The sequence below is a fragment of the Serinus canaria genome, chromosome 2 (genome assembly GCF_022539315.1).
Source record: "Serinus canaria isolate serCan28SL12 chromosome 2, serCan2020, whole genome shotgun sequence".
Taxonomy (NCBI): Eukaryota; Metazoa; Chordata; class Aves; order Passeriformes; family Fringillidae; genus Serinus; species Serinus canaria.
Window position 1 is genome coordinate 55,433,924 of NC_066315.1, and position 27,237 is coordinate 55,461,160.

The window sequence follows — 27,237 nt, forward strand, 5'->3', positions numbered from 1 at the left end:
CTGCTATAACCTTGTGAAAATCTATTAGGTCACGTACAAAAATATTTCACACTATTTATCAGCATTGTTAGTGATAATGAACATGGAGTGGTGTTTTTACCCCAGTTTAATAGCCTTGCTGAACAAGAGCTTTATACTTGTGCATTATCAATTCAGCCTAAGCAGAAAACACAGCTGTACTGGAACACTTAGACCCTAATTGGGCACCCAAGATCTTTGAAGGGAATTAAAAGGGAGCTCTGGCTTTTTTATTTTGTGTGTAGGAAAACCAAATTAAATTGAACTCTTGGTTGTCTTTACTTCTGTTTGGTATTCTCATTGGTGAATGCTGTAATTGATAATCCATTCTCTTTTAACCCTTTCATCTGATCTTTTGCCACCAGAATAGAATTTGCAGCCCAAAGATAAATAAACTAAATCTCAATAAGAAAGTCATAATTATAGTACTTTATTTAAATAATTTCTATATTATTAATAACACTCAGCATTCAGTAATAGTTATCAATTATATATTTGCCAAGGATGACCTGAAGGAATGACTAGTAGGGCTTGATGGAAATTCACAAAATTTCTAAGCATCGTTTTAAGCATACAATCTAAACAGAGCACTGTAGGACTTACAGAGCACTTACTAAAGATCCATTTCTTTTTCAGCTATGAATTGTCACATAGATCTTAACCACAGCATTTTTAGTTCATTGCAAGAATTAACTGCCCCTCAAAATCAAAACAAAAATTTAGACTTCTCCACCATTTCTTCATCAAAATGCTTATTCCTTAAAAAAAAAAAGGAAATTAAAAAATGTAAACTGGAAGGCTGCAGAGTGCAAAGATTAATGCAATTGGTTGAGGGTCTGCTGACAAAGTCAAGAAGTTTGACTTCTTCTAAAAGTCAAACTCCTACTCAAGTTGGAAGGAACTGAACGTGCCTATAAATTTAGAAAAATGAATAGATGATGAAAAGGTGACTTAGTAGTGCACATTTCTGATAGGACTCCTTACTGTTTGGGAAGTGTAATGAACATGTTGACAAAGTAAGACTGCAAACAGATTGTGGACATCTCTTGCTTGCTATTTCAGCTGCTACCGAGGTCTCCTTCTCGTTCGACGTGGGAAACGGGCCGGTGGAAATCGTGGTGAGATCGCCCAACCCGCTCAACGATGACCAATGGCACCGGGTCAATGCCGAGAGGAATGTCAAGCAGGCCAGCCTGCAGGTGGACCAGCTACCCCTGGAGGTCCGGAAAGCTCCGACAGAGGGACACACGCGGCTGGAATTGTACAGCCAGCTCTATGTTGGTAAGGCACAGAGGGGGCAGCCGGGCTTTGCTCTCACGGTGCTGAACATTCTTTGCCTCGTGTCTTGCCAGCAGCAGTTAGTGAATGTGGAAAGCTGTGCACCTCGAGTGTTTGTGGGACAGCAAAGTGGGGGGGAAAGAAAAAAAAAGAAAAAGGATAAAAAAAGGACAAACACCCATATTACAGAAATACAAAGATCAACTAAGAGAAAAGTATTGTGCGTTAGAAACTTGTCCTTTTTGTCTCTCTCCACCTGCATCTCCTGGCTGAAAGTGCCTCCAGCAGACTGCAGTGCCAAACTCCTGAGAGTTTTTGCTGAGAGTCTCTTCCCAGACACACAAACACTTTTTCACCACAGAAGGGAAAACTTCTACAGAGTTCTTGCCAGGACCACATGTGCCTGCAGTGCCCATCCTAGCCTAGGCAGCACTTCCAGCCTCTTTAGATTTGATCATTGGCCATGCTTTTGCATTCACAGCTCTCACTGCAGTCTTTTCCCTTTAATCCCTTGGGCTATTTATTCATTTGATGTAGGAAATCACCACACAGTGTTACACAAATGCATTCCCTGGAACCAAGTTGGTCCAGCTGCTTTCTGGAGCTACTGGTTTCCACTACATTTGGGGCAGGCTATTCCAGCAGCATTTGTATTTCTCCAACTGTGAGCCACAGGGCTGCAAAGAGCTGACATGCCAAGTGCCATTAGCTGGAATCAGAACTGCATGAAACGTTGAGCAAAGCACTTTCATACCTCTCTAGATATCTGTTATAAGACAAGAAGGAAGTGAAAAGAGAGAAAAAAAAATCTTTTTTCTTCATGTTAGTCAGCATTCAACCACTCAAATGAATTAAAATTATGTTTAAAGCTTTCATTGCCTTAGTAATCAGCCCAGTGTCACTGCAAACTGTGTATAATGTGTCACCAGATGCACAGGTGTTATTTACAGGCTCAGATTCTCCTTTGCTGCTGTGATCCTAGAAATGGCAGTTTCAAAATAACCTGAAAGATAAAGTTTGTTTAAAAGAGGAGCACTTAACCTTTAAGAAATACCAAGCCTTTTGCTGTAAACAGGAAGAGATGGCATATTTTTTTCCTAGCCTGAGTTCTTTCAGAGTTGTTGATAATGATGATTTCATTTGTTAGTTTTGAATTGACTGTAACACCAGCAAAATTTTGAAATATATAGTACCTTTATTGCCAAAAAACGAATGTCATAATATGCACCAGATATTTTTTCTTTCTGAATTACATCTATTTCATATAACTTGGAGAACACATACCAGAAAACAGCTTTAAACTTTACCTGGAGTCAGACCTAGAATGGATTTGAGTTGGAGTACCCAAAATGAACACCTGAATATTGGGGCCCTGGAGGGTAATGTTGAACAAGAATTGTTTTGGTGCCTCCTTTTCCATTTTCTGTAGAATAAATGTCTATTCTTTGGGTGAGCAAGAGGGTCTGAGGGGTGATGACTTTGTGTCCTAGGGGCTAGGACAGTCACTGAGAGGGGAAAGAAGGTTTTTCATCACTGCAGTATATGTGAGTGTACATAGAATGGAATCACACCAGAATACCCTCTGCCATGTGCACTCAGCAGAGACCAAGTTTTGCCTGCTCCTACTCCAGATCATCCAGTTACTGGTACTTGGCTTGAAGCAGCACTCTCTGGTTTGTATTTAGTCCTCTTTCCCTCTCTGTGCTCTGTGGTGATGAGCATTCAGAGTTCCTCAGGGACTCTCTGGCACCTGCAGCACTGCAGTAATCAAAGAGAGGAGGGAGGAGCAGAAAAGATGCCAGCACTCATTGCTTTTTACTCACATTTTTTAGTTTGGGGTTTTTTTATTGTTGTTTCTAATCCAGCCTCAGATAAGACTTTCCTAGCTGAAATCACATTTTTTCAGTGAGTGTTTACTTGGGTTGAAAAAGGACAGTTCTTATTACCTACTATAAAAAACCTTCTCAACCCAGATTGTCAAATGTAGTTTTTCAGTGTTCCATCCTCCAGTCTATGCTCTGATAAGTAAATAGCATACATAATGTTTCTTGGAAATCAACGTGAATATTTTCTATTGTAACTGAGAATGGAGATTTGACTCCCTTTTTCTTTGCCCATTGTGACTTTGAAAAATGTAACACTGCACATATATTATGGCATTATTACTAACACCCACCATTACTAATCATTAGGAGAGAAAAGCTACACCTTAGCAATTGAGCCAAGCTCATTTCTTCCACTCTTATCTCTAAAAACATTGAAGTTGAACTGAAAGGAAATCTTCTAGGGCTAGAATCCCAAATATCTAATTAGTATAAAGGAAGCATTGATAGAAAACTACTATTTATGCTTGCTAATGGAATGATATCAAAGGGCTTGGTTTCACTGACTTGTCCTTAGGACAAGGCAATTATAAAGAAGTTACCACAGGCTTAGCAGGATATTTTATGTGAAGCAACAGCAATGAAACCCATTCAGTGTTGTCTCACAGTCCAACATTCCCTCTCAGGTGCTGCAGGAGGCCAGCGAGGCTTCCTGGGCTGCATTCGTTCCCTGAGGATGAATGGGGTGACGCTGGACCTGGAGGAGAGAGCCAAGGTGACTCCCGGGGTGAAGCCTGGCTGCTCCGGCCACTGCACCAGCTACGGCATGTACTGTGCCAACGGGGGGAAATGCGTGGAGAAATACAATGGCTACTCCTGTGACTGCTCCAAAACTGCCTACGATGGACCCTTCTGCATAAAAGGTAAAGGATGGGCCACTCTGCATAAAAGGTAAAGGATGGGCCACTCTGCATAAAAGGTAAAAGCCTCGGTACAGGAGGCAGAGTGGGGGGAACTATTTGCCTAAGGGGGAAAAAAGAACACTATGGAATCGAGGTTTCAGCTTCATTAAATAAACGGGTAAATCCTGTTTAATTGCTAACAATTCAAACTATACACCCATGCGTATATTTAAATGTGGTTCTTTAAAGCCACACCTCTTATGAGGACTACATGTTTAAATCAAATAACACAACAATAAAATGCACCAGGGATGCCTGTAGTAGTAGCTGGTCTGGCAGAGGGTATTCCTTAGTCTTGAACTGCATAACCATAAATTCCAACTCGCACAATGTCGTGGTAACTTCTTTAGAAGAAAAACACGGATTTAAACAAAAGCTACCTAGTCATTCAGACATGTAGGTATGACATTTGGGTTTAAGATCTCATTTATTGGGAGGCCAGCACTTGGCCTAAAAATTTTATCCATCCATAAGTAGATCAAGTCTTTTAGTACCTCAGACTGGGTTAGGGATTGAACCTGCTGGGATAAGGGAAGGCACAGAGCTCCCACATTTATGTCAGTCCTTTGGAAATGCTTAAAATATGTTCTGGAATTTTAAAAGCCATGATTATAAGAGAACAATGTACTGCGGAGGCATGAGTCTGCATGAGAAAGAAAGTCAAGGAGCAAGGAAAAGCAGGATCCAACAACAAAAATTGAGAAGAAAAGTACTAATTTCTTTTTTCTTTTTTGACTGTCTTATCCACTGCTTTGCCTCATAATTTTAAAAGCTTTCTCAAAGTTTCAGATAAAAATGTGAAGGCTATTCTCATCTGTATCCCTGATGTTAAAGATACCTGTAGTCTCATAAGGTGCTCCTCTGCTTTTACATTCCTCTCTGAACCAGCAATCCAGCAGGCATTCTCAGTCACCAGACACCAGAGCCCCCTCATGAAGCTAATTTGGCAGTAGGGCACAGCACCTGGCCTTTGATGTTCTGGTTTTCAATTCTTTCTCATGGATTTTTCCAATTCAAAATCTGAGAATTATTTTGCAAGTATCTATACCCTGCTCTCTTTTAGCCACACTTGTAGGAAGTAGAAAGTTTATAGCAGAAATAGGCAGCCTTTTTACCTGATGCTGTGTTGTGTGCTGCATTTCCTCCCCACACACTTCAGCCTCTTTCATTTTTACCCATGTATGTTCACTTCCATTTCATTCTGTCACAGCAAAGCTTTGTCCTTTGATGATGTTGCTCACATACTGGACCCTCCTCTTCTAAAAGCCAAGGGATTGTTTTCATATCATCAAATATTTACATCACCATATAGGGATGAATCTCTGGCATGATTATTTTTTTAAATTTCAAGAAATATTATGTATTTCTAGTGCAGCAGAAGGGAAGCAGCTGTTTCTCTAGGTAATGGCTTCCACTGTGCTTGCATGCCAGAATGTCATCAGCTTTCACCATGCTGTGCTGCTTCAAAAGCAAATCATAAAACATGTCCATTCAGCTCAGGACTGTACATACAGCAGATCCTGAGAATGTGAATACAGTAATTTCAATTAATTTAGCAAATGATCTGTCATGAATAGTGGTAATGCATATTTAGTATTTCTGTTCATTAATGCAGTTATATGGTAGGAGAAACCTGTTCAGGCTGGAATTAGGACAATCTCTCACGGATCATGTGTTGATAGAAAAAAAAAAAAAAAATTACTGCCATGCCATATTCACTGAATTCACTTCACAGCATTTTCTATATTGCCAGAACTCATCACATTGACTTTTTATTTGTGAGGGGTTTGTTCCTCTTATGGATAGGTAAGCCCCAACCTTCCACCAAAACTAGCTCTAAGCTAAAGTGTTTCATTTTTCCTGGATGTGGAGCTAGCAGAATAAAAGCATACCACTAATATAATAATAATTGGGAATAATTAAGCACCTAGCACAGGCAAACCCTGATTTTGGCTGGCCTGTAAGCACTTCCATAGCAATGGCAGAAATATAATATATGTTATACTCTTCTCCTTATCAGTGTCCCAGTGCAGCCAAGGGCCTGGAGCTCTGCCAGGGATAATTTGGGCATGCAGTGAAACTTGCTGTGAGCTGGTGCTCATGCAAAAGTACTCTTGTTAGAGCAGGGATGTCTGTGCCATATGGTGTTGTGCCATTTAAACATGACATCAGATCTCTGCTTTCAATATCAAATCTGTTCCAGGCTAAAAAGGGCTCTCTAAGTCCTTTAGATCTTAGGTACAAGGTGCAAATTGCCAATTTCCTATCTCTTAGTGCTGAAGACTGCTGTATTCATCCAGAATATCCCCGAGTGTGATTTAATGTGAGCGAGTTCATGAGGCTTCCCTACAGAAAGAACAATGGGATACTGGGGAAAAAGCTAGAGGATAAATTACACAAAACAGACTGGGTCATCCTATGATTGAAATAATTATAAAATCTCTGTAACAAACAATGCTGATAATGAGGTCTTTGGAAGAATTCCTTTACAGCCCATTACATTTACATTGTCAATTTAACTTGCATTACGCCTTTTAAATCAAGTAAAGCACTGGAACAACTTATGTGTGTTGTCAAGCTTCCTAGACTTGGGAAAGAAGGGAGTCCTACACTTCTTTCTAATAGCAGCTCCTGGAATCTGGTACTGCGTCCCCTTGGCCTATCAGACAAGAATGAATGCATTTTCTAGAAACAAAAGGCAAACATACATAACAACTGCAAAATAAGTAATGGCAAAATAGCCAAGTATGCTTCAGTTTAAAAAAGATAATTTTTAAAATTTATAAAAATTTGAAAGGTTTCGGAAATTTGGAATTTTTTTCTGTAAAATAAAATGATGCCTAAATTAGGTTTTAATTGATTTTGATGACGAGGTTGTAATTCTTATATTTCAATCCATTTTTTCATTAACACTTTGACACTTTTCCCTCTGTAAAAGCATTGAAACATCTATGAACATGTTTTCAAATACTGTATGATCTGTTTTCAATTATTTTTTCTCTTTATAATGACAGAGTTGAATATTGCTCTGTCACTTTTATAACCTGCACTACAGTATGCTGTTTGTTGCTGTAATGCTGGGTAAGTCTAATATGAGGCAAGCAGTAATATTTTCCTTTGTCACCTTCACTAGGAATTCCCATTGGCTGCCAGAAAATAACATGGTTAGTGCTTTGCAGGATAGTCTAGGACTAGATTTTATTATTTCACTCCTCTCAGTAAATATTCCAAATAGATCTGTTGATTTGAGAATCAGTAGCACCTGACATCCCATTCAAACCAATATGAGATATTACCAAAGAAAATGTGCCACTCAGCTGGAGGGAAAGGTGGCACAAGACTTCTCTTCCTATTGATTTTCTTTGGCCACAGGACACTTTCCTTATCCAAAGGCCTCATTTTGATATTGAAATCACTTGGCTGCAGTGAACTTCTTGGGGTTGGTTACGTACTGAGAGTGCTAGCAGAGGAGATGGGAAAATCGAGGGGAAAAAACCATTACTGTAAGGAAATCACCATACAGTGGTTCATGGGTAATAAACACCCTTCACAACAAAAGCAGGCCTCACATGTTGTGGATTCTTTCACTGATGAAATCTGTCCTCAGAGCCTCTGACTGATGACTGACAAGAAATTGCATTGTCTCCAGCCTTATTAGCAGCACACCGCAGTGTGAATGATGCTGTAGTGGTCTGGAAATTACACTATTTTTTTACGAGGACAAAAAGAAGTATGAAAATGCAGCCTGACATCTATTTTAACTGTATTTTTGTTTCGTATTTGAGGCAAATGCAATTGGTTTTACTTCTTTCATTGCTCAGAGAAATTGCTCTGAGGAATAGCTGAAGTGTTCCTGCCATCCTGCAGATTGCTTTCTGACCTTTCCCTGTCCTTTGTTTTAGCATAAATTCTCTTTTTTTTTTCTCCCACAGCTGTCCTATCATCATAAAAGCATTTCTGAGAAAACAATTAATTTTTGTTCCTCCAAAAAACAAATTCTTTCCTCCCTCTAAAAAAGAAAAAAAAAATAAAAAGCAAAGGTCAAATGCAGGGCATGTGGCAGCATTCTGATGTGGGACATACCCCAGGGAGAAAGCATTCCTCTTTTGGTATTGAAATGCAGTGGAACAACAGTAGGAGAAGAAATTACACCCACCAGGAAGTGAGGCCAAAAAGAAATTTCTTTTAAAAAAATTAAATAGCTGGTGGTATGACTCATGTGCCTTCAGGTATGCTGGAAGGGTAAATTCAAAGCTTTCCAGTTTCTCTGCAGTTACTGAATTTGCATTAACAAACAGCAAGGAGATGCCTCACTCTTTTTTCTTTTCTCTTTTGGAGTAAAACTCAGATTCTCAGTGTGAATTCTTGCAATCCTTAAGACAATGCCCAAAATGAGCTCCTTCATGTTTGTTTTTATATTTGTATGAACCCTGAAGCACTTACAAGTAGCATTGTCACAGTCAGTATTCCTTCTTTTCCTGCTCCTTTCTATGTCTCAGAGAGAAAAAACATCTTTTTACTATGCTGAGTGGATGCAAGGCATATCAGGAGGCAGCAGCTCTGCATCCTCCCACTGACTCTCAGACTGACACTCAAACAACTCCAAATTCTGCCCTGGTTAGACTCATTCAATCCCTTCATTTGGAAAAACATCTCATTCTTTTGCTGAGAGCAATGGTGAGGTGATTGTTAGAGTGTTTTAAGGTAACTAACTTCTTAGTTTTCATAGCTCAGAATCACAGAACCCAGAAAAGCAAGGCAGCATTAATGCCCAGACCCCAAAAAATTCTGCTGTTTTCAACATGATTGTGGTCTGTTGGCTGAAAGTCACGTGAGAAGTTTTCCTCAGGTTGATAATGTTAAGCTCCCACTCTGGTAAGTCTGAATGCTGCAGTCAGGCTTTTTTACCTGTAGATCATACTTCAGGATTCAGGTTTTAGCCTCTTTTGGGTAAATATATATACTCACAAAAAATAGATATACTTTCTAAAGCTATTCCATTCTTCAGTTCTGTCAATATTGCCCTTTTAAACATTCACAGTTATGCTCTAGTGCTTTGAAAGTTGCACTTCAGTGCTACAATTCTTTCATTGGGAAAAAAAACAATGTTTTTCTTTTTAAATAGTACTCTTCCCAATTGCTCTTTTATATGATTTAAAGAGATATCAACCTGGCTAGAAATTGATTAGCAACTGACTGTATTATTGCAAGCTCACTTATCATCCATAATAAACTGCTTATAAGAAGCACAAATTCCTCATTTTATACATAGAAAACAAATAAATCAGGGGAATAAGTTAAAAAGCAAAATAATTAGTCCTGGCTCTGAAAACGGGATGAACTTTCTTGGTCAGAAAAGTAAAACAGGCCTGCTTTAGTGTCATTGCTCACTGAATGTAGATGTTTTGTGAAAGTTAAGTAGAGCAGCCCCAGCAACATTGGTGGCTGCTGCATGCCTGTGCAAAGGCAGATGAGAGATTTGGGTTCTCACACCAGACACCCATGTGCAATATTTATACATCTGCATGCTGCCTAAATAGTTTTGGCACCTCACAAGAGGATAGGGCATTTATGCTTACAACAGCTCTGCAATGTGAGAAGGTGTTTTTATTATGGTGATGCAGGAGGCAAAGGAGGGCAGGAAGGATCTGCTCAAGTTGAAAGTGGATACCTGTGGTACAGGAAGGAATTGAAGCCAGGTCTCACCTGTCAAAGTTGTTGCTCTGAACACAGTGAAATCAGCAAATTACATTCTCTAATATTACTCAAATGGCTCTTGCAAGGCTGCAAGTTTATCTCTGAGGTTTCTAAAGAGTACCTCCACAGACTCCCTGGCAGGAAATCATGAAATCTGCTCTGTTGTACATTTGACATCACATTTTCTTCATCCATCCAATTTTATTTGATGGTGGCATGGAAAAGGTTGCTGTTTAGGCTTTATCTTTTTAACCACTATGGATATTTCCACTAGAAATGGAGCTGGCTTGTAATTTAGATTTGACAGAAAATGTATGGCACCTGTTGCCATTCCCTTACTCTGAGTCTGTTGTCCCGGACATCAGATCAACTTTCTATCACACTTTCAATCAGTGCAGAATGAACTGCAACTGCAACTTTCCTGACATTCTTAGGCTCTCTGTGCCACACACACTTCTGTCCAGGTATAGAAAGGTGAAATAAAGCCCTGCTTTGCAGGGCTAGTACAAAAGCAGATTCAGAGCTCAGCCTTGTTTAAGCATATTGAACTGCTTCCTGGCAGAATCTACCTGTTGGCATTGACAAGGGAGGCTTGAAAGTGTCATGAATCAGGTGGGTAGACCCCATCTCCTGTGGCACTCATCCTGTTCTACTGAAGGTAGTGGGAATCTTTGCGTGGATTTATGATCATCCCCCATAGTTTCACTGGTGCACATTATTTCATATATCCCCTGATTCTGATAGTTCAAAAAAGCCTTTTTTATACTGAATACTGATACACTCCTATAGAAGAAGCAAGCCCTCACTAGGTTTGTATTCTAGTAAGGCCCACAAGCAATTGCTGTACTTTGGTGGAAAGTTCCAAGATGCATCACAGATTATTAGAGTAAGAGCAGTCAGAAAATGAGGGATGTAGAGCAATAGCTTTAAATCCCCACATCCTGATACTGTACACTAAATGTGCCTGAAGGAAGAATAAAATGTTGAGTAAGCTAACCAGATGAATGGTAAGCATTATCACCTTCAGGGCCCTCAGATTCTCTCCCAGATCAACAGCTGTGAGATTCTGACCCTTCACTGATGCCCTGTGGCCAGAAGGTATCTCAGCAAACAAGTCTTGGTCTTTGTGACCACAGTCTGGAAGAAGCAGCAATTTTAGGTGCTCCCAAGAACAATTTTTATCATAAGATGAACATGCAAGCTCTGGTTAATCTATATTAAATATTCATGACTACATGTAAAATCAATAAAAAAAGAAAGGAAATTGTACTAAAAGAAAGAGAGTTTATTCAACCATCTACCTTGTCTGAAGAATCTTTGTAAATGCACCGAGTGTTAGAACGTCTCCAGTGACTGTCCTTGCTTAGGATTTTGAAAATCTGCTTTTCACACCCAGAACTCTGTTGAAAATTATCAATTGAAAAACCAAATTATCAAATTTGGAAAAGATTTTTTTCCATGACCAAAATACTGTCCTCAAAAACCCACAGCCAAAGATACAGCGTCGAGCCCGGGATCAGAGCTGGGTGAACCTGGGTCCGACCTCTGTCGCATCAGACCTCCCTCTGTTCACCAACGCCGCTTCCAGAGGGGCTGTTTGATACAGTTTTTTATGCCTGAGGCAGAGGAGTCCCACTTTCTTCTGTAACTCTGCATATGCATGAGAGTTTCTTTCACTCTGCAGAGCTGGACAATCGCTGTTTCCTGAGCGGTAGCCAGTGTTGATCGTGTCAGGAGAAGTTGCCTATTCAGATGTAGCGTTCTGGCAACCTCTGCTATCTCCATGGATGGTATCAGTTGGGCCATGATCTTGGGCCATGATCATCCTTGGGCATCTTCCAGTTACTCCAGAGAGTGGCAATCATTGCACTGGCCACATCTATTCATAAGTAAACGGGGTATTCTTCTCCTGCCACCTTCAGGAAAATTTCGAGATTCCGAAGTAGACATCTGCCTCTGGGCTGCTTGCAGTCAGAGGCTCATTTGGATTTTACAATCTTATAAAATACGTTCTCTCTATAAGTATGAATTATTTCATAACATATATTACAACTCCATGCAGGGAAGATGTAGCATTGAGCACTGGCAAGCAGCATCACAGAGTAATAATTTTGACTTACTGAATTTGAGCAGGGCCAAAGAGGGGTTTAGGAACCCCAAATGGGACGTGCTGACACCTGTAGGAAGTCAGCTTGGTAAAACAAAGAGAAGAGAGTCTTTTCCCTCTCCCTTTCTCATGTCCTTGCCAGGCTTTGTAATTTCCAGGATTTTGTCTCCACCTTCTGTAAGGCAGGTATGCCCTGTTAAGCCCACAAAATAAATAATCAGCACTACTTCCTCCTTGGTCTCCAGGTAAAAGGTGACAGAAATCTGATCCAGTGTACTTGGAAAACTGTGAGAAATTGAGTCATCAGCTTGAGTCAGTGAGAGCTGTCCTACTAAAGAAGGGAGATTCCACTTCTTATAATGCCACCCTTGAAAAGGTCCTGTGTTTAAACTAGGGGGGTTGAGATTTTGGTTTGGGATTTTTTTTGGCAGCTCCACAGATCGGCAGCTTTTTTATTTATTAGGAGTAATATCTGGTACTTGATTCATGACAATTCCTATTAACATTTCCATCCCAACTGTCAGCATAGAGCAAACCCAATTGCTGTAAAGACTGCTGAGCTCTGTATCTCTTATATCTACACACCCAGATAGAAAATCTTGCTGAAGTTGTGTTCAGCCACAACTGTGCCATGCTAGCAGGGTTTTTCAGAGGTGAGAATAAGGTCATGGAGAAAAAAGACAAGTTCTCTACGTCTCTGTATGGCTCACAGGATCATTATCACTACCTAAGAACAGAAGAGCCAACATTGGCATTTCGCTAATGTAAAAAGCAGTAGAGGAGAATCAGATTTCTACTTACATTTTCTTAGGTCTACATCACCAGCCCAGAAAAGTAATGAGACTTTGAAAGATTTGTAGGAGAAATGGGGACTTTCATTGCTATTTGGCTTTTTCCTCCAGTCTTTCAATATTCCTGATCCCAGATAGAATAAGAGGGTACAAAAATAAAAGTAGCAGAGTGAGGAGAGGGAGACTGTGGTGATGACCAAAGAATCATGACCTTCAAAATAACTTTGTCAGTTCTGGGTACATGTACATTTTCCATGGAAGTTTTGGATGACCTTTTCAATCTGAAGATGGACAGTTTTTTGCCATTCACACTGGGGACACACACCATGCTTAATAAAATTGTTTCTAACAATCCACAGTTCCTGTTCTGGGTTCCTCTACAAAGCCAGCCCAAAGTGTTTATATTTGAGAAGTCTGTCAACAGAGAGTGACTGCACTGTATGTTGGTGTAAAAATAGGTGTTATTTTCTGAAGAAAACAGATCTGTTACCACTACATTCATTTCCCTAAGGTCCCTGCCTTGAAAGGGCACTTTGCAGAGCAATCTTTACTACACCTTATGCCTGGTTTCCCAAGAGTCATCTGTTCAGATAGCATTTCAAATATTGCAGAAGAGAGCTGTGCATGGAAACTTCCCTCACATTTCAGCAGCAGGGTTTGGGCTGCATTTGACCCTCTTTATTCAGGGAGCTTGAATGGTTTTCTGGGTGAAGGACTTCCATACTCCTTCTGAGACAACTTCAGGAGGATGCTACACTTGTGACCTCATGTGTAAACCTCAAGGTCACCACTTGTAACCTAAAAAGTAGGTATCTTTTTCGTTGGTCAGCCCTTGGCATTTCCAAGTCATGTACTTGCATTCAAGATAGGGAAAATTATGGTTTAGATATTTTTGGTCCCTCCTAATAGTTTAGTAACCTGCTCCTGCGAGTTGCTGAGCACTTTGCAGTCCTGCTGCAAGGATTTCAACTTCTTTCAGTAAAGCGCATAATCATGTGCATCAACCTCTTTGATGAGCTGAAACTTGAGAGAATTCAATATATTCCTATTGAAGGCCCAATACACTCACAAAGCCAAAGTGAACCTTCCTCTTATCCTGCCTTTTAAAAGAAGTGGTGTGCATGTGAGGAGAATTTCAAGCTTTATTACAATACCCTGTATGCCTGTAATAATAGAGCTACATTAAAAATTATTTTCTCAGCACAAATCAAGTTAAATATACAGAACATTCTTTGCTCCATCATGAAACCCTTTTGGAATAAAAAGTCACAGAACAGAGTATTGAGAGTTGGAAGGGACCCACAAGGATGATCAAATTCACCTCACAAAACTGCAGAATAATCTGAATACCATTTCAGGGAGCACCATTTACTTAAAGCTTTCTTTGTAGTAATGAACATTTACCATAGCCATTTATAACATTTACAGCTCTGGAAAAAATGCTTCACACGCTTTCCAGTTCAGCCCCAGAGCAGTGCTGAGGTCAGGACGGAAGGTCCCAGTATCCCCAGAGCGTGAGGCCCTGGGCAAGCACAGCGCCAGGCAATTCCAAAGATTACTTCTCAAATGAGAGGCGTGACAAGCAGTAAGCAGGCTGGAGGCAAACATAATTGTGCATCAGTGTGCAGAGTGCGTGTGTGCATCCTCCACGGGGGCTGCAATCCCCACCAGCCGCGGCAGCGGCAGGACCCGGCACGGCCGGCAGCTCTGCCACCGTAATTGATAGGGCACCTGCCCCAGAAGCAGCTTGTGTCAACCAGAAGCAGGGGCTGAAGAATAAATTAGTGGTCACAGGGATATTTTTAGGCCCATCTTGCAAATACTTGGAGTTGATGCTTTTAGCAGTAGTTAAATTTCTGCATGCTAACTCTTGCTTCTCTCACCACCGTTAGAGGCAGAGGGCATCACGAGTTGGGGAAGTTTTTTCATGACAGGGCCCTTCACTTTTAACCCAGGAGCACTAAAGTTGAGACTACTGCAAAATATAGTTGTTAAATGAAATTGCCTCTACCATAACTTTTTCGGGGTGATTTAACTTTTCCCCTATAAAATTGCAGTTATAAATCCATCAGAATGATCAAATTATTTATAGCACTTCAGGACCACAGCTTGGCTCTGTTTTTATATGTCCATTTAGTGACAGCAGCTGTGATATTTTGAGTTTGGGAGAATTTTTATTTGACAGCAAGAAAACATCTTTTCCAGAATTAGATTTAACAAAATTCTGGAAAGAATCATCAATATAATTTTATAATTTTACCTATCCTCTCACCTATTCTCTGCTCAGCTACCCTGAATGAATTCTGCAGGCTCATTCCTGACTTGCTTTGTGTCTGTGTAAAGCTTCAAAAATAAGCATCTTCCAACATGTGTTTTGAAATAAAGCCTTTCCTTAGGATTGTGTGAAGACTCAGTATGTTAAAATGGAATAAAAATAAATTTCTTCTTTAGATGGGCAATTTTGCACAAAACTGTGGCAACTTTGCATCATGTAAAAAGGTAGTAGACAATGAAAGACTTTTTTTTAGACTGTTTATGGCCTTAAGTATTTCTTACAGCCCTTCTTTGAATACAGTACCCATATGTTATGATTATAATATTTTTACTCATTATTTAATAACTTGTGAAATGTTCATAGACACACTGTCTTAATCAGGTTCACATATCATTTAAAAATTTCCCTTCTCAATGTTCTCCCAGGCAGCACAGCTGATCCAGTACCACAATGTCTCTAAATAAATTACTGCCATGGGAAGTCAGTCAAGTGATCCCCAGGGGAGTAGATGACACCAGCGGTGGCCAAGTGTGCAGTAATTCCTGTAGAAGGTTATCAAATTCAGCATTGCTGCAAGAACATCAGCCTGGAATTATGATTTCAATGTTGAGGAAGAGGCAGGACTGCATTACTATGGGAAGCACTACTAGTGCTTTTTCAGCTGAAAGTATGCATTCTGTCAAAAGGAGGTGTATTTTCTGTCAGGGGTGTTGGAACAGCACATCTTGTCTCAGATTGGTTTGAAAACTATACCACATCTTGGGATCTAAACTTCAGGTATCTCTTGCTTCCTGTTCCCAGCTGAGTCAAACTCCCTAGTTAATTTTATCTCCCATAAGGGCATCCTTGTTGTGGAGTTTTCATGAAAGATTGTGCTAGTAGTGGATAACTTACAAGCATTGTGTCCAGTCATTTTAGGGGCTGGAATTGTCATCATTCCTTCGGATGATCCTTCGAAATCCACTCAATTTTGCTGGTCAGAGCTGCTGTTTTTCCTTGGCTGTTGTTTGTTTACTGTGTCCTTTAAGGCACCCTTCTTTGTATATGCCTCTTTGAAGCATTATTTACCTCAAAATTTTAATGATAATAAATTTAAATCATAATTATCCTTGTCTGTAGTACTGATATGAAATAAAGGCATAGGCTTTCTGTGCATCCCAAAGGAAATATTTCCTTTGCTTTGTGAATCCAAGTACCCACCAACAAAATGGAGATTGTTCTTTTCATTCTCGAAGGAAAATGGTGAGGCTCTTGACCTAAATATTCTGCTTAAATAGCACAGCAGTAGAAACATGCACAGATTAGTACTGGTCAAGACACAGTAATATGTTTCAACCAAAAGGTGTTGGCACATTTAATTTACCTTTTTTTCTTTTCATTCTCCTTTTCCTGTTATGTTCAAGATGTAGGAGCATTTTTTGAAGAAGGAATGTGGCTCCGTTACAACTTCCACTCCCCAGGGACTAGCATGAAGGATTTAGTTAGCCGGACACTTTTGAGCTCTGCAGATCCTGAGATCACAGCACCCGACCTCAGCTTGAACAAGGAAGAGCTCAGCTTCAGCTTCAGCACCACCAAGTCCCCTTGTGTCTTATTTTATGTCAGCTCCTACACCCCGGACTTCATGGCTGTGCTTGTGAACCCCACTGGTAAGAAACTATTCCAGGCTTTCCCCATCAAAGGCACAATTGACAATACCAGGCTGATATTCAGGAGAAGCTCTGAACTAATGAGCTTGTCACGTTAAAGTAAAGCACTTAGAAACCTGAACCTTCATTCTGCTTCTACTAGATCTGGTACTGATGTAACTGTTCAGTTTAGTGATGTTTCTTCAGCCAATCCCCTCTCACAAAACGAAACTAACCAAACCAAAGAGACCAAAAACCTGCTATACCAATGAGACCCATGCCATGAGCCAGTATTGTGGGGGGTAAAAGTACACATCCACATGAAGGAACCTGAATAGCTGAACTGGCAATATCCCTAGTAGCCAGTAGAAAGTGTCATGTACTGTTCTGAAAATCTGGATACTCACTGAGGTGACTAAAATATGAATGTAGTATAGAATAAAATGTCCTAAACATTTTGGTGATGGATGAAGGTCAGATATGGACCATTTGCTGCTACAGTATTAAAACTCTATATGAACTAAATATACTTGATTCCAAATAGTGCCTTAGTGCCCCATGAAAATCATAATTAGGATGATTTTACTACTGTTCTCTTTTATGGGATAATATGAGTATTCTACATGCCACTCATTTTTTTCCCTTCATGGGGAAGAAAGGACGTGCATGACAGAAATCCAACATCACACAACTAAACTGTAGTTGCAGAGGTCTAAGTCTGCCCTTTTGGGCCAAATTATTTCTCTTTTTCATCAAGAGTGGGGGCTGCATTTCGCTTTTCAAGCATTCTTCCTTTTAATCAAATATTTAAATGCATTATGAAGAGCAGACACTTCACTTTTGTTTAGAAAAGAAAAATCTGTCTGGCAGTATGTTATGAATATCAATTAGCCACTCCTGATTATACTTTTCCAAAAATGTAACCTTAGGTTTTTATTTCACAATATAATAGTAAATTTCCGTGGAAGTCCAGACGGTCACTCATCAACAACAATTAAACGCGAGAACAAGAAAGTCCCATGTGTGAATTATGTGTCAGTGCTAATTTGTTGTAATTTTGCCTTTATTCAATGCATGTCAATGGTTTATTCTTTAGAAAATGTTATGCTTTGTATAATTTCATAGAATGTTACTGCAGCAAGAATAATAATCTCAATAATAAAGTGTTACTTGATGTGCTCAATTTTGAACCAATTGTCCATATTGTTCAAGGCATAACTCCAATTTGTTTGGTTTGCAGTCTGAAGTGTTTACAAACACTGTGGTTTGGAAATGCTGGTCATTGTCACACTTCTGGGTTATAAACTAGAGGCAGTTTCGGCCCAATAACTTTATAATCCCAAACATGAGCTCTTCCCTTACAGCAGAGACCAGCTATGAGAGCAATTAAGTATGAAATGATAACAGCTGTATGTGAAAATAAAGACGGGAAAATAGCTGGTGAATAAAGATCAAAATACCTGAGGGTGCTTTTCACATTTTTTTCTTTTTCACTAGGGAATCTGCAAATTCGGTACAACCTCGGGGGCACCAAGGAGCCATACAACATTGACATTGAGCACAGGAACATGGCCAATGGCCAGCCCCACACCGTGAATGTCACACGGAACGGACGGGACATCGTACTGCAGGTAAGCTGCTTGGTTCCATCACTTGTGTCTTGGGTTTTGATGGGTCTCCAGTCCTCTGAAAAGATTGGTGCTATTTAGAAAATAAAAAGTACAGTAGATGGAGCTCTGCCTGCAGATCGCACTCCTAGGAGTTAATAAAAGCTCTTCGCTCCCTCTGTTGCATCAACTTATGTTGTTCTGAAATCCTCATTTTAGTGTGATGACAGCTGGGCTAATACAGGTGTCACTGTAGATGCTCGAGGGCATCAGAGACATCTGGGCTGATAGATAACGTGGGACTTAGGATAAACCTGTGCCATTCTGGAGCAGCAGCTGGAAGCCAGGAGAGATACCCTACAGCATCTTAAATGGTAGTGAAGCCTGATGCAAATAATATCGTTCTGTAAGTCCTGAGTCTGCAAATGAGGATGTCTTTAAATTTAAATTCACCCTGCAGTCCAGTGAAATTGCAAGAGCTGTTTTGCAAAGAGGAGCAGATGCCTAAGTGTTTGTGTGACATAAGCCTGGGACAGAGAGTATTGTTGCAGGCACATACCTCTGGCTTATTTAGGTTTTGGTACAGCACAGGTAGGAACTGCATCTCTCCACATCACAGTTTACAAAACTTTGAGATAGTATAATACTGTTTATAACAGAGGGGAGCGCTGCAAGAAGCAGTCACATTCCAGGCTGCCTTCTCTCTGTGGACACCACTGAACTCTCTTTCCATTCCCTGATTGTCACATCTGCAAACATGGATATTGTGAGCAGGGTATAAGAACAGTTTTGTTGGCAGGACAGTCAGGTGGAGGGGAGACATTAATCTGGGTTTGTTAGTTCAGAAGAAGCAAACCAAAACCAATAACAAATGAAATATAAAAATGAAACGTTTCCTTGGGAACCAAGCCAAAAGGTGAAGGGTGGTAGTCATCACATTATTATCTAACTGAATATTAAAATAAATCCCTGACAATTACTGTTTCAAGGTATCAAAAGGAAACTTTTCAGTGCATTACAATGTCATTTGACTGAGGCTCGCAATACCCAGAATAACATTGAATGCACTGAATTAGAATTGTTACCAAATTATTCATAATAAAAAACAACCCAAAAAACAACCCAAAAAATTCCAACCAACCTAAAAAATTATGGGTGTACATCTTTTCAGGCTTTTGGAAGTTGGGAGGGTATATATTGATTTGTGTGTCTGTCTTGCATGCTGTTGCATTTATTTCTCCTACAGCAAGAAGGAAATAAAGGAAGACCTATCATTTGATGTCTCTCTGGTGTTAAATGCTTTTATTTTGGGGAATTATGGCATGGAGTTCTAGCTGGCTGATTTAGGCAGCTGTTAAACTAAAAAAATTACATTCCAAAGGGATCAGGAGAGATACCTTGCCCAGCTGAAAATTATGTACAGTTAAATGTTCCAGCTTTGCATCACCTCACCTGTACTTGATTCCCAACAATTCTTTCCCAGTGTTTTCTGAGACCACTGCCTGTCTAGAACTTTGAAGAGTCAGAAACATTTTGGTTAGTGCTGCTCTGCTGGGGTGAAAACTTTTTAATCTATTCACTATGCCTAAATCTGATTAATGTAACCAGAAAGCAGATTCATTTGAGAGTTATTACATGAGATAATCTGTCTGATGCATGTACAAAAATAGGGAAAGAAGGGTCCCATACAAAGCAAGTCCAGAGATCCTATTCCTACTGTATCCTGAAAGAGACTATTTCTATTAAATTTTGTTTGTCTTCCATAAGTTTATTTAATTACTTATCTGCTTACCTTCTGTAAATGAGAGAAATTATATGGACAGAAATGAATCTGCTAAGTAAATTGTTCACTTAAAAATTACTCCTGTTCAAAAATTAACTCCTCACAGTGTTTGAAAATACAGAAGATATAAATACAGTTTTTCTCAGTATTCAGAGGACAAACCATAAAGTATGAGTTTTCTCTTGCAGATCTGAGCTATGAACATTTGAGTAGACTTTTATTTCCTGCTAAATCCTTCTCCAACCTGATGAGCAGCTGGTTTCCTTGCTTTTAAAGAAGACAGCTTGCTTGCCAGGTGCTGTTGCTCACACTTCCACATCTCTACAGGGCATAAAAGTGTCACAAGAAGGATTTATTTCTCATCAAAGCTTCAATTCAAGAGCACTCAGTATTTTTGAGATCTTAACAGCAAGTTCATACTTAGAGTACCTGTCTTTCTAACTTACTGTAATAACCCTGTAGTGCCAGAGAGATTTAAAAACTCTGAAGCCAGGCAATAAATTGGTACCATATGAGCTGTGTGAATCAGAGTTTTATCATGATTCTCAGGAGTTTCACTTACATATAAATATGAAAAAAGACTCATTAGTGAACTCTGTGAGACTTCACCTCATGCTGGCAGACAGGAGGCCACTGATTACTTACATAAAATCAGAATTTGAGGTGAGATTTGAAATCAACATATCCACAACACTGTATGTCCATAAGGTAACAAAATAAATTCAAGAACAATTATTTAGTGTGAATTAGTTTTGTTATAATTGTATCCCTATTCCTAATATGCCATGGCAGTCAAGACTGAAGGTAGTTGCACAGGCTCTGTCAAATAGTTTTTATATTTCAGTTTTATACATTCACTGACTGCAGACAAATCAATCGTTCTACACTAAATAACAAGCTCTCAACTGTATTGCCAGTGGTTTCTCAAGGATAAGGTTAAGGATGTACAGTCAATTTACATGTCAGAAAAAGCAAATTACATAAATCCAGGGAGAAAGATATGCTTATTTTCTCATTTCCATGAGGGGGGCAAAATTAACATTTGATAGTAATAATTCCTATTCCTCCTCTCTAGTAAAATATCAGCTACAAATAACCATGGCACACCTCCAAGGCTCCATTAGTTCACCTGTGGCAAGAAAAAGCCCACACATACAAATGGGGAATGCATTATTCCAGTAGATGACATTTCAAGAGCTGAGCTTTAGGTTAGGGAGGGCAAGTTTTACTTTGTTTGATTTCATTAGAAGATTTCATGCTTCAGCAGGGTGTTTTACATATCATAAAAACCAGATCACTCTTTACCAAGTGTTCATGGGTGATTAACACTATTCACACATCAGTAAAATCTTCTTTGAAGAAAGCCAAGGACAAAAGCTCACTAGCAGAGGTTCTGATCCAAAGCCCATTGAAGTAAATGAAAGGACTTCCATTGCCTCCAGCAGGGTTTAAATTGTACCTTAAAGAACTGCAGTAGTTGCATCCTGAGTTCAAGATTCATACCTTCTGCCTCTTTGCATGTCCCTAGAGTAAAATCAGGATGGAATCTGGATCAGAGACTTTTATGTTCTGTTGCACAAAGGTAGATCAGCCTGCTACAAAGAAAAAAATATAAGGAGAAAAAAAAAAAAAAAAAAAAAAAAAGAAAGAAGAAGGAGAAATGTACTATATGCTTTGATTGTTAGTGGAATAAAGGTGATGGTGAGCAGGACTCGACTGGGCCTGTCAGCTTCCTCCCATGTACATTCTCAGCAGGTGTCCAGATCTCCATCTCTGCTTTAAAGCCTTTCTGGCAATGGCTTAGGAGTCACAGTTTATAACACCCTCTTTGTTCCTGAGAAGGATTAAACAACAGCAACTTCTTCAGGACTGAAGAAGCTCTGCCCTAAACTCTCAGTGTGCTTTCAGGACAATTACCAGCAGCCACTGCTCATCCTCTCAGAAGGCCACACAGAAGGGTGGAGACAGTTCTCTCTCTCAGGCCTGGACAATATGTCAAACTGTGTTGTATAAACAACAATATCATATAATCTCAATGTTAATTACTGAGTCTGCTCAAAATCATCTAAATTATGAGGCTTTATGGCTAAATCTTGACCTAAACTCAGCTGAGACTGAGAACAATACAGAAAATTCATTTGTACAAGTCTCCATTTTCTAGCTTCACCAGAGACAAGCAAGAGTATACACCCATCTTTGTGAAAAGTGCTCAATGAAATATTTGACCCTGACCCAAATGCAATCAAGAAGAAACAGAATTTTTGCAAGACCATTTCCAGTCAGACTCTGCACTACTTGGAAAGAGATGACAATTGCAAACTACTAGATGGTTTAAAAATGTAAATCATAAAAAGTTAATTCAAAACTAATTGAATTACAAAATAAAATGGTAAATATAATAGTAATAAAATAAAATGGGTGAAGTGGAGCAAAGCAGTCTGCATATAATCCCCACCTTAAATGCAAACAATATATCAAAGATTTTACAATTGTACATTAAATTTTGTTCTCATTAAAGCGAGTGGGAACTTTCTCGTGGACTTCAGTGAGGCTATAATTTCATCTCCCATCATTATTTTTGCTGTAGAATCACAACCATCATATTTCCTCCCTTTTGAAGCCTCGACAGAAAATTATCACAGTTTGAGCTCTTGCTTAAGAGAGGCCGTAAAAAAAATCGCCAAATTATTTTCTGCAGCTAACCCAAAAATAATGACAGCAGTAAAGCAATTTTTGTAGAAAGACATTTTATCTAGCTTTAAAGACTTCAAATGATAGAAAATGTACCATATCCTTTGGCTATGTCTTACGGTGCTAAGTACCATTCTTGTAAAGAATTTGCACCTAATTTACAGTTTGAATTCAACATTTAACTTTGGGATCTTTATGTCTATGCTTGATAGATGAAAGAAATGTTTAATGTCAGGCATCACTCCCCTTCACACTTTCTTAGAGATGATGATTAAAACATCTTTTCATCTTGCCTGCAAGATGCTAAATAAACTGATCATTTTTAGTACACCCTCATCCATCTATAGTTTTTGAGACTTAAAACAATTTTTTAACTCTTCTCTGAAAACTCTTCCTTTTGAGTCACATTTTTAAAACATTTACCCTAAGATTAGAAATGGCAATAGTTGTTATGCCATCAAAATGATGTAGAAAAACCATCTTTATTTATTTCCTTCATTTTCTGGGAATTATGCTGCCTCAGCATCCTTTGGGTAGTGCTGTAAATTGTCTAGACACCAGATTAATCTGAAGGCTGGTTTAGCTAACATTTAACTGGTAGGGAATGGGGAAGTAGTGTTCATGATTTGAAAGGAACCAGTCAGACATTATTTACAAATTCCATAGCTGCTGACATGAATAAAACATGTTTTAAGTATCTAGGACTTTAATCACAGGTAAAACTTGTAAACCATGGTCAACATCATTGCAACAGTTAACCCTCTGCTTTGTTTCCTAGCACCCAGTAATTCCACTGTATTAAAAAAATAATTAATTAATTCCCAAACATGTTTTTCTTAAAGGGAAAAAAAAAATCATTTGTTCTATCAATAGTAAAGGCCTTCCTGCTGAAATGAATTATTTAAAATCCCTGGGGACACATTCTTTTCACTATGTATTGCCCTTCTGTAGTGGCAGTGTATCACTCAAAATGCTAGTGCCACAGAAAGGCAAACTCAGACCATTTCCTAGAGCAGAGCCATACATTAGATCTGCATGTTTAATGCATTAGCACTTAGTTTACCCATAACTGCTGAGCTCTTTTTTTCAATCAGAAGTCACAAGGAAGTGATTTTACTCAGGTCTGAAAATCTAGGTGGTTTTTTTCCACAAAATATGTGACAAAGCAGCGTAAGAAGCTATCAATAGATATCAATAAATTTCTTAACATAAAACAAAGCTTTTATTGACATAGTATATCATGCCTATAACCCTAAGCAACATCTGGTTTCCAAAATATAAACAATTACAGGCCCTGATCTTTTAATAATTCAAGTTCCCTCCAATTATAAGGGTGTTACAGATGTTGCAAATGACCAGGTGTTCAATACTGAAAAGTGTCAGTAAACAACAGCAAGGAACAGCAGAATAGAATTTAAATTGTGTGTACCAGAATCAAAAATGTGCAAATAAGTCTCTGATTATTCAATTTTTTACCTGTTCTTTTGTGCTCACAGGATGACCATGAACTCCAAGCAGTTTTCTTGATTTAAACCTTCACTGAATTTACTCAATTTCTTTTTTTTTACAGCGTGACACACAAAATTTCAGTTAAAGAGAGCAATTATAGGTAGAACAGGAACCTCGTACATGAACAGCTTCTACTTCTACCCACTTCCCTTTTGTGTGTGGTAGAGTGGGTTAGTGGCATCTGCCAAGGGGAGGCAGCAAATCCCCATTGAATCTCAGCTTGATGAAAGATAGACAAAAAGTTTTCAAAAACCATGTCTTGGTTTGGAAAGACAGGTGTCTGCTAAGGAAGGCAGGAGCCTCTCCTAAAATGGAAAATGTAAACTCCCTCCTTCCAAATTGCTATAAAATTTAAATTAAGGGGCTCTCAGGCAAAACATACGGGAGCAGGAAATAACAGTTCTTTACTACGGAAGAAAATAAAAAGATAAAATAAACAATGCAGTAAACTAAAATAACACTGACAAAGTCAGAACACAACCTGAAACCCTGTTGGTCAGGGTGTTGGTAGCAGTCCAATTGGAATTGTGGCTGCAGTCCTCCTGGAGTGTCAGGTGTGGTTCTGTTGGAGCAGGGATCCTGTAGAAGGGTGTAGTCTTCCTCTGAAGATCCAGTGGAAGAGGCAGCTGTTCCTCTAGGAAATCCAGTGGAGAAGCTGTGCTGGTGTTCCAGAATCTCAAGATTATATCTGGGTAGCAATGCTTGGCTCCTCCTTCTGGGCGGAGCATCTCACAGTGGGGTGCTACAGTTCTTATCAGTGGTTCAGAGACATTCAGTAGCCTCTTATCAGCAGATGTCTCCCTGAGGGAGGAGTGGGTGTGGAAGAGATAAGGAAAACTGCCTACTTAACAGAAGACAACTGCCCTACAGATGGAAAATAGAATACAATTTGCTTGGCAACCCAGGACAAACCAGAACTCCTTTCGCTCATCAACAAACAAGTAGACATCAGGACATGGCATCCTATCTCTCTCTTACTGGAAAAACATGGAGAAACAGTGGGAAAAACATCATCCATATATCCCCATCTGGGGGTAGCACTCTCCCTGTGGTTTCCCTGTAGCTGCTGCAGATAGGCAGAGGCAGATGACAAAGAATATATCTTTCTAAAAGTTTTACCCCCTCTGCATCAGCTGATATAGTTTCAAATTTAGAGGGCTTTTGGAAGAATATTCCTCTTTCTGCTTTGTAAAACCTCTCTATAGGAGAGGAGCTCCTTTACACACCCATCCTTCTCATTTCCATTTAGCAGATGTTGTGTTGCTGGATTCAGAGTCATGTTTCAGCTGCCTGGTCCCAAACCTTGCCCATGTCTAGGCCACAAATCATGATAAGACCCAGAAGTGAAATGTCTTCCTCACCCTACACCCCCATTTTCCTGGGAAAAAAAAGCTAAGGCCATTCAGGTCAGAAGGGAGAATGGTGCAGTCTGGTATTTCCTGAGTCTGCATATCAGAGCAGAGCAAAGGTCTGCAGGGCAAATCAGCAGGTTTATCCACCTCCCAAATGTGTTACTTACATTGGCTATGCTGAAAATAATTCCTTCTTCTATAATGTATTTTCAGGGATGAGTGTGCGTGTGTGTCTTCCTTGGCCTGTGTGATTGCTGGTTTTATATAATTTTATTGGAATTAAAGAAACAAGGAAAGAACAAAAAAATCATCAAGTAATCCCAGAGTCCAAGACAAAGCTAAAAAAGTCAAAACCTACCATGAAAAAGGCAATTTCCATTGTATGGAAGCACACACCGGACAAATTAATGTCCTGTGAAAGTCATCTTTAGGTACCTGAGGTAGATCTCTTTAATTTTAATGACTTGGCATTATATGACATGCTATTGCTTCTGTTAACATTTATTGTAATTCATCAGCTAAAGAGAGCAATAAAAAGTCAACAGATATGTGAAAGAACCAGAGAATTATTTTAATTGAAGGAGCCAAACTAAATAGTGTGCCTTTCCTTATCAGTGCTTCTGTTACATTTTGAGTTATGTTTCTACATTTCCATTTAAATTTTATCCAAAATGTTGTTGTTTTTTAGAGGGAGGCAAATTATCCCCAGCATTATTTAGCAGAGCAACAGCAGCTTTCAGGTATATATACAAGCTTTCTGCACATAAAGGATTCAAGTTTTGAACCAGAAAAAATAACTTTTTTTTTTTTCATTCTGCAATGTATCTATGTTTTTTCCACATCTGTATCAAGTTAATCACATTTTTAATATAAATCTATGCAAAAAAAAAAAAAAAAAGAGACTTTATCATAAAATACTGTAACTGACCTTTATTTTAAAAAAAACCCAAATGCTAAAGGTTAAATCAGTGCATTACACCAGCAAAATAGATTTTTAGGAGTGGTTCCTAAAAGAGCATTTACTACACCTCTATAGAAATTTCATCTGCAGAGCTGAAAGCACAATGCCAGCTTTTAGCTTGCCTTACATCACAGCAGTGAAGTGTGTGCTTCCTCCTGTGTTCCAGATGAGCGGTGAGGCTGCAGGTCTGTGACAGTCCGAGGCAGTAAAAAATGCAGGGTTTATGGTCCTGCCAGTTTCCCTGGACCCACTCCTCATTCACAGTCCATGGCTCGTCCCTGCTCTGGCTCAGATCTGATCTGCACTTACCAGGGTCAAGGACCTGACCCGTCAGAATCAGAGCAGCGGAGCACCACTGCCACACTGTGGAAGGAGCTGAATTGCAGTAAGAGTGGCCATGATCAGCCCGAGCAACTCCACAGCTACCACTCCAACCTGCTCCTTTCCTCTCGTACGAGAGGAAAAAAATAATCAAATATCGCCATATTTAAAAAATTGTTTGTTAGTTTATTCCTAAGGTGAATAATCATCCATATCACACCAATAAAAAGAATGTCATAATATCTCCCATTTGATTTTTGTAATCAACTTTCTTCTTTCTCATACACTGCTCCATCTAAACACCTGCATACTGCCTTGCTGTTTTCTTGGGGTCACATGCCTAGTCTGTTCTAGCTTTGTAAGGATTTTTGAGTAGGAGCCCTTTTTATTATGTATTACTTTAGAACTAAGCACAAAAAAGCCTTTGTCCAGGA

The 27,237-nt window shown here is 39.3% G+C and overlaps 1 protein-coding gene across 1 annotated transcript in view; it reads left to right on the forward strand.

Annotated features, from left to right (window-relative positions):
* CNTNAP2 (contactin associated protein 2) overlaps nt 1-27,237 on the forward strand; it is a 1,093,089-nt gene that overhangs the window by 997,258 nt on the left and 68,594 nt on the right. The window contains exons 17-20 of the mRNA XM_009093851.4: nt 1,081-1,299; nt 3,806-4,042; nt 16,355-16,600; nt 18,077-18,210. Coding sequence (XP_009092099.2) covers nt 1,081-1,299; nt 3,806-4,042; nt 16,355-16,600; nt 18,077-18,210 — 836 coding nt within the window. The remainder of the gene's footprint in view (nt 1-1,080; nt 1,300-3,805; nt 4,043-16,354; nt 16,601-18,076; nt 18,211-27,237) is intronic.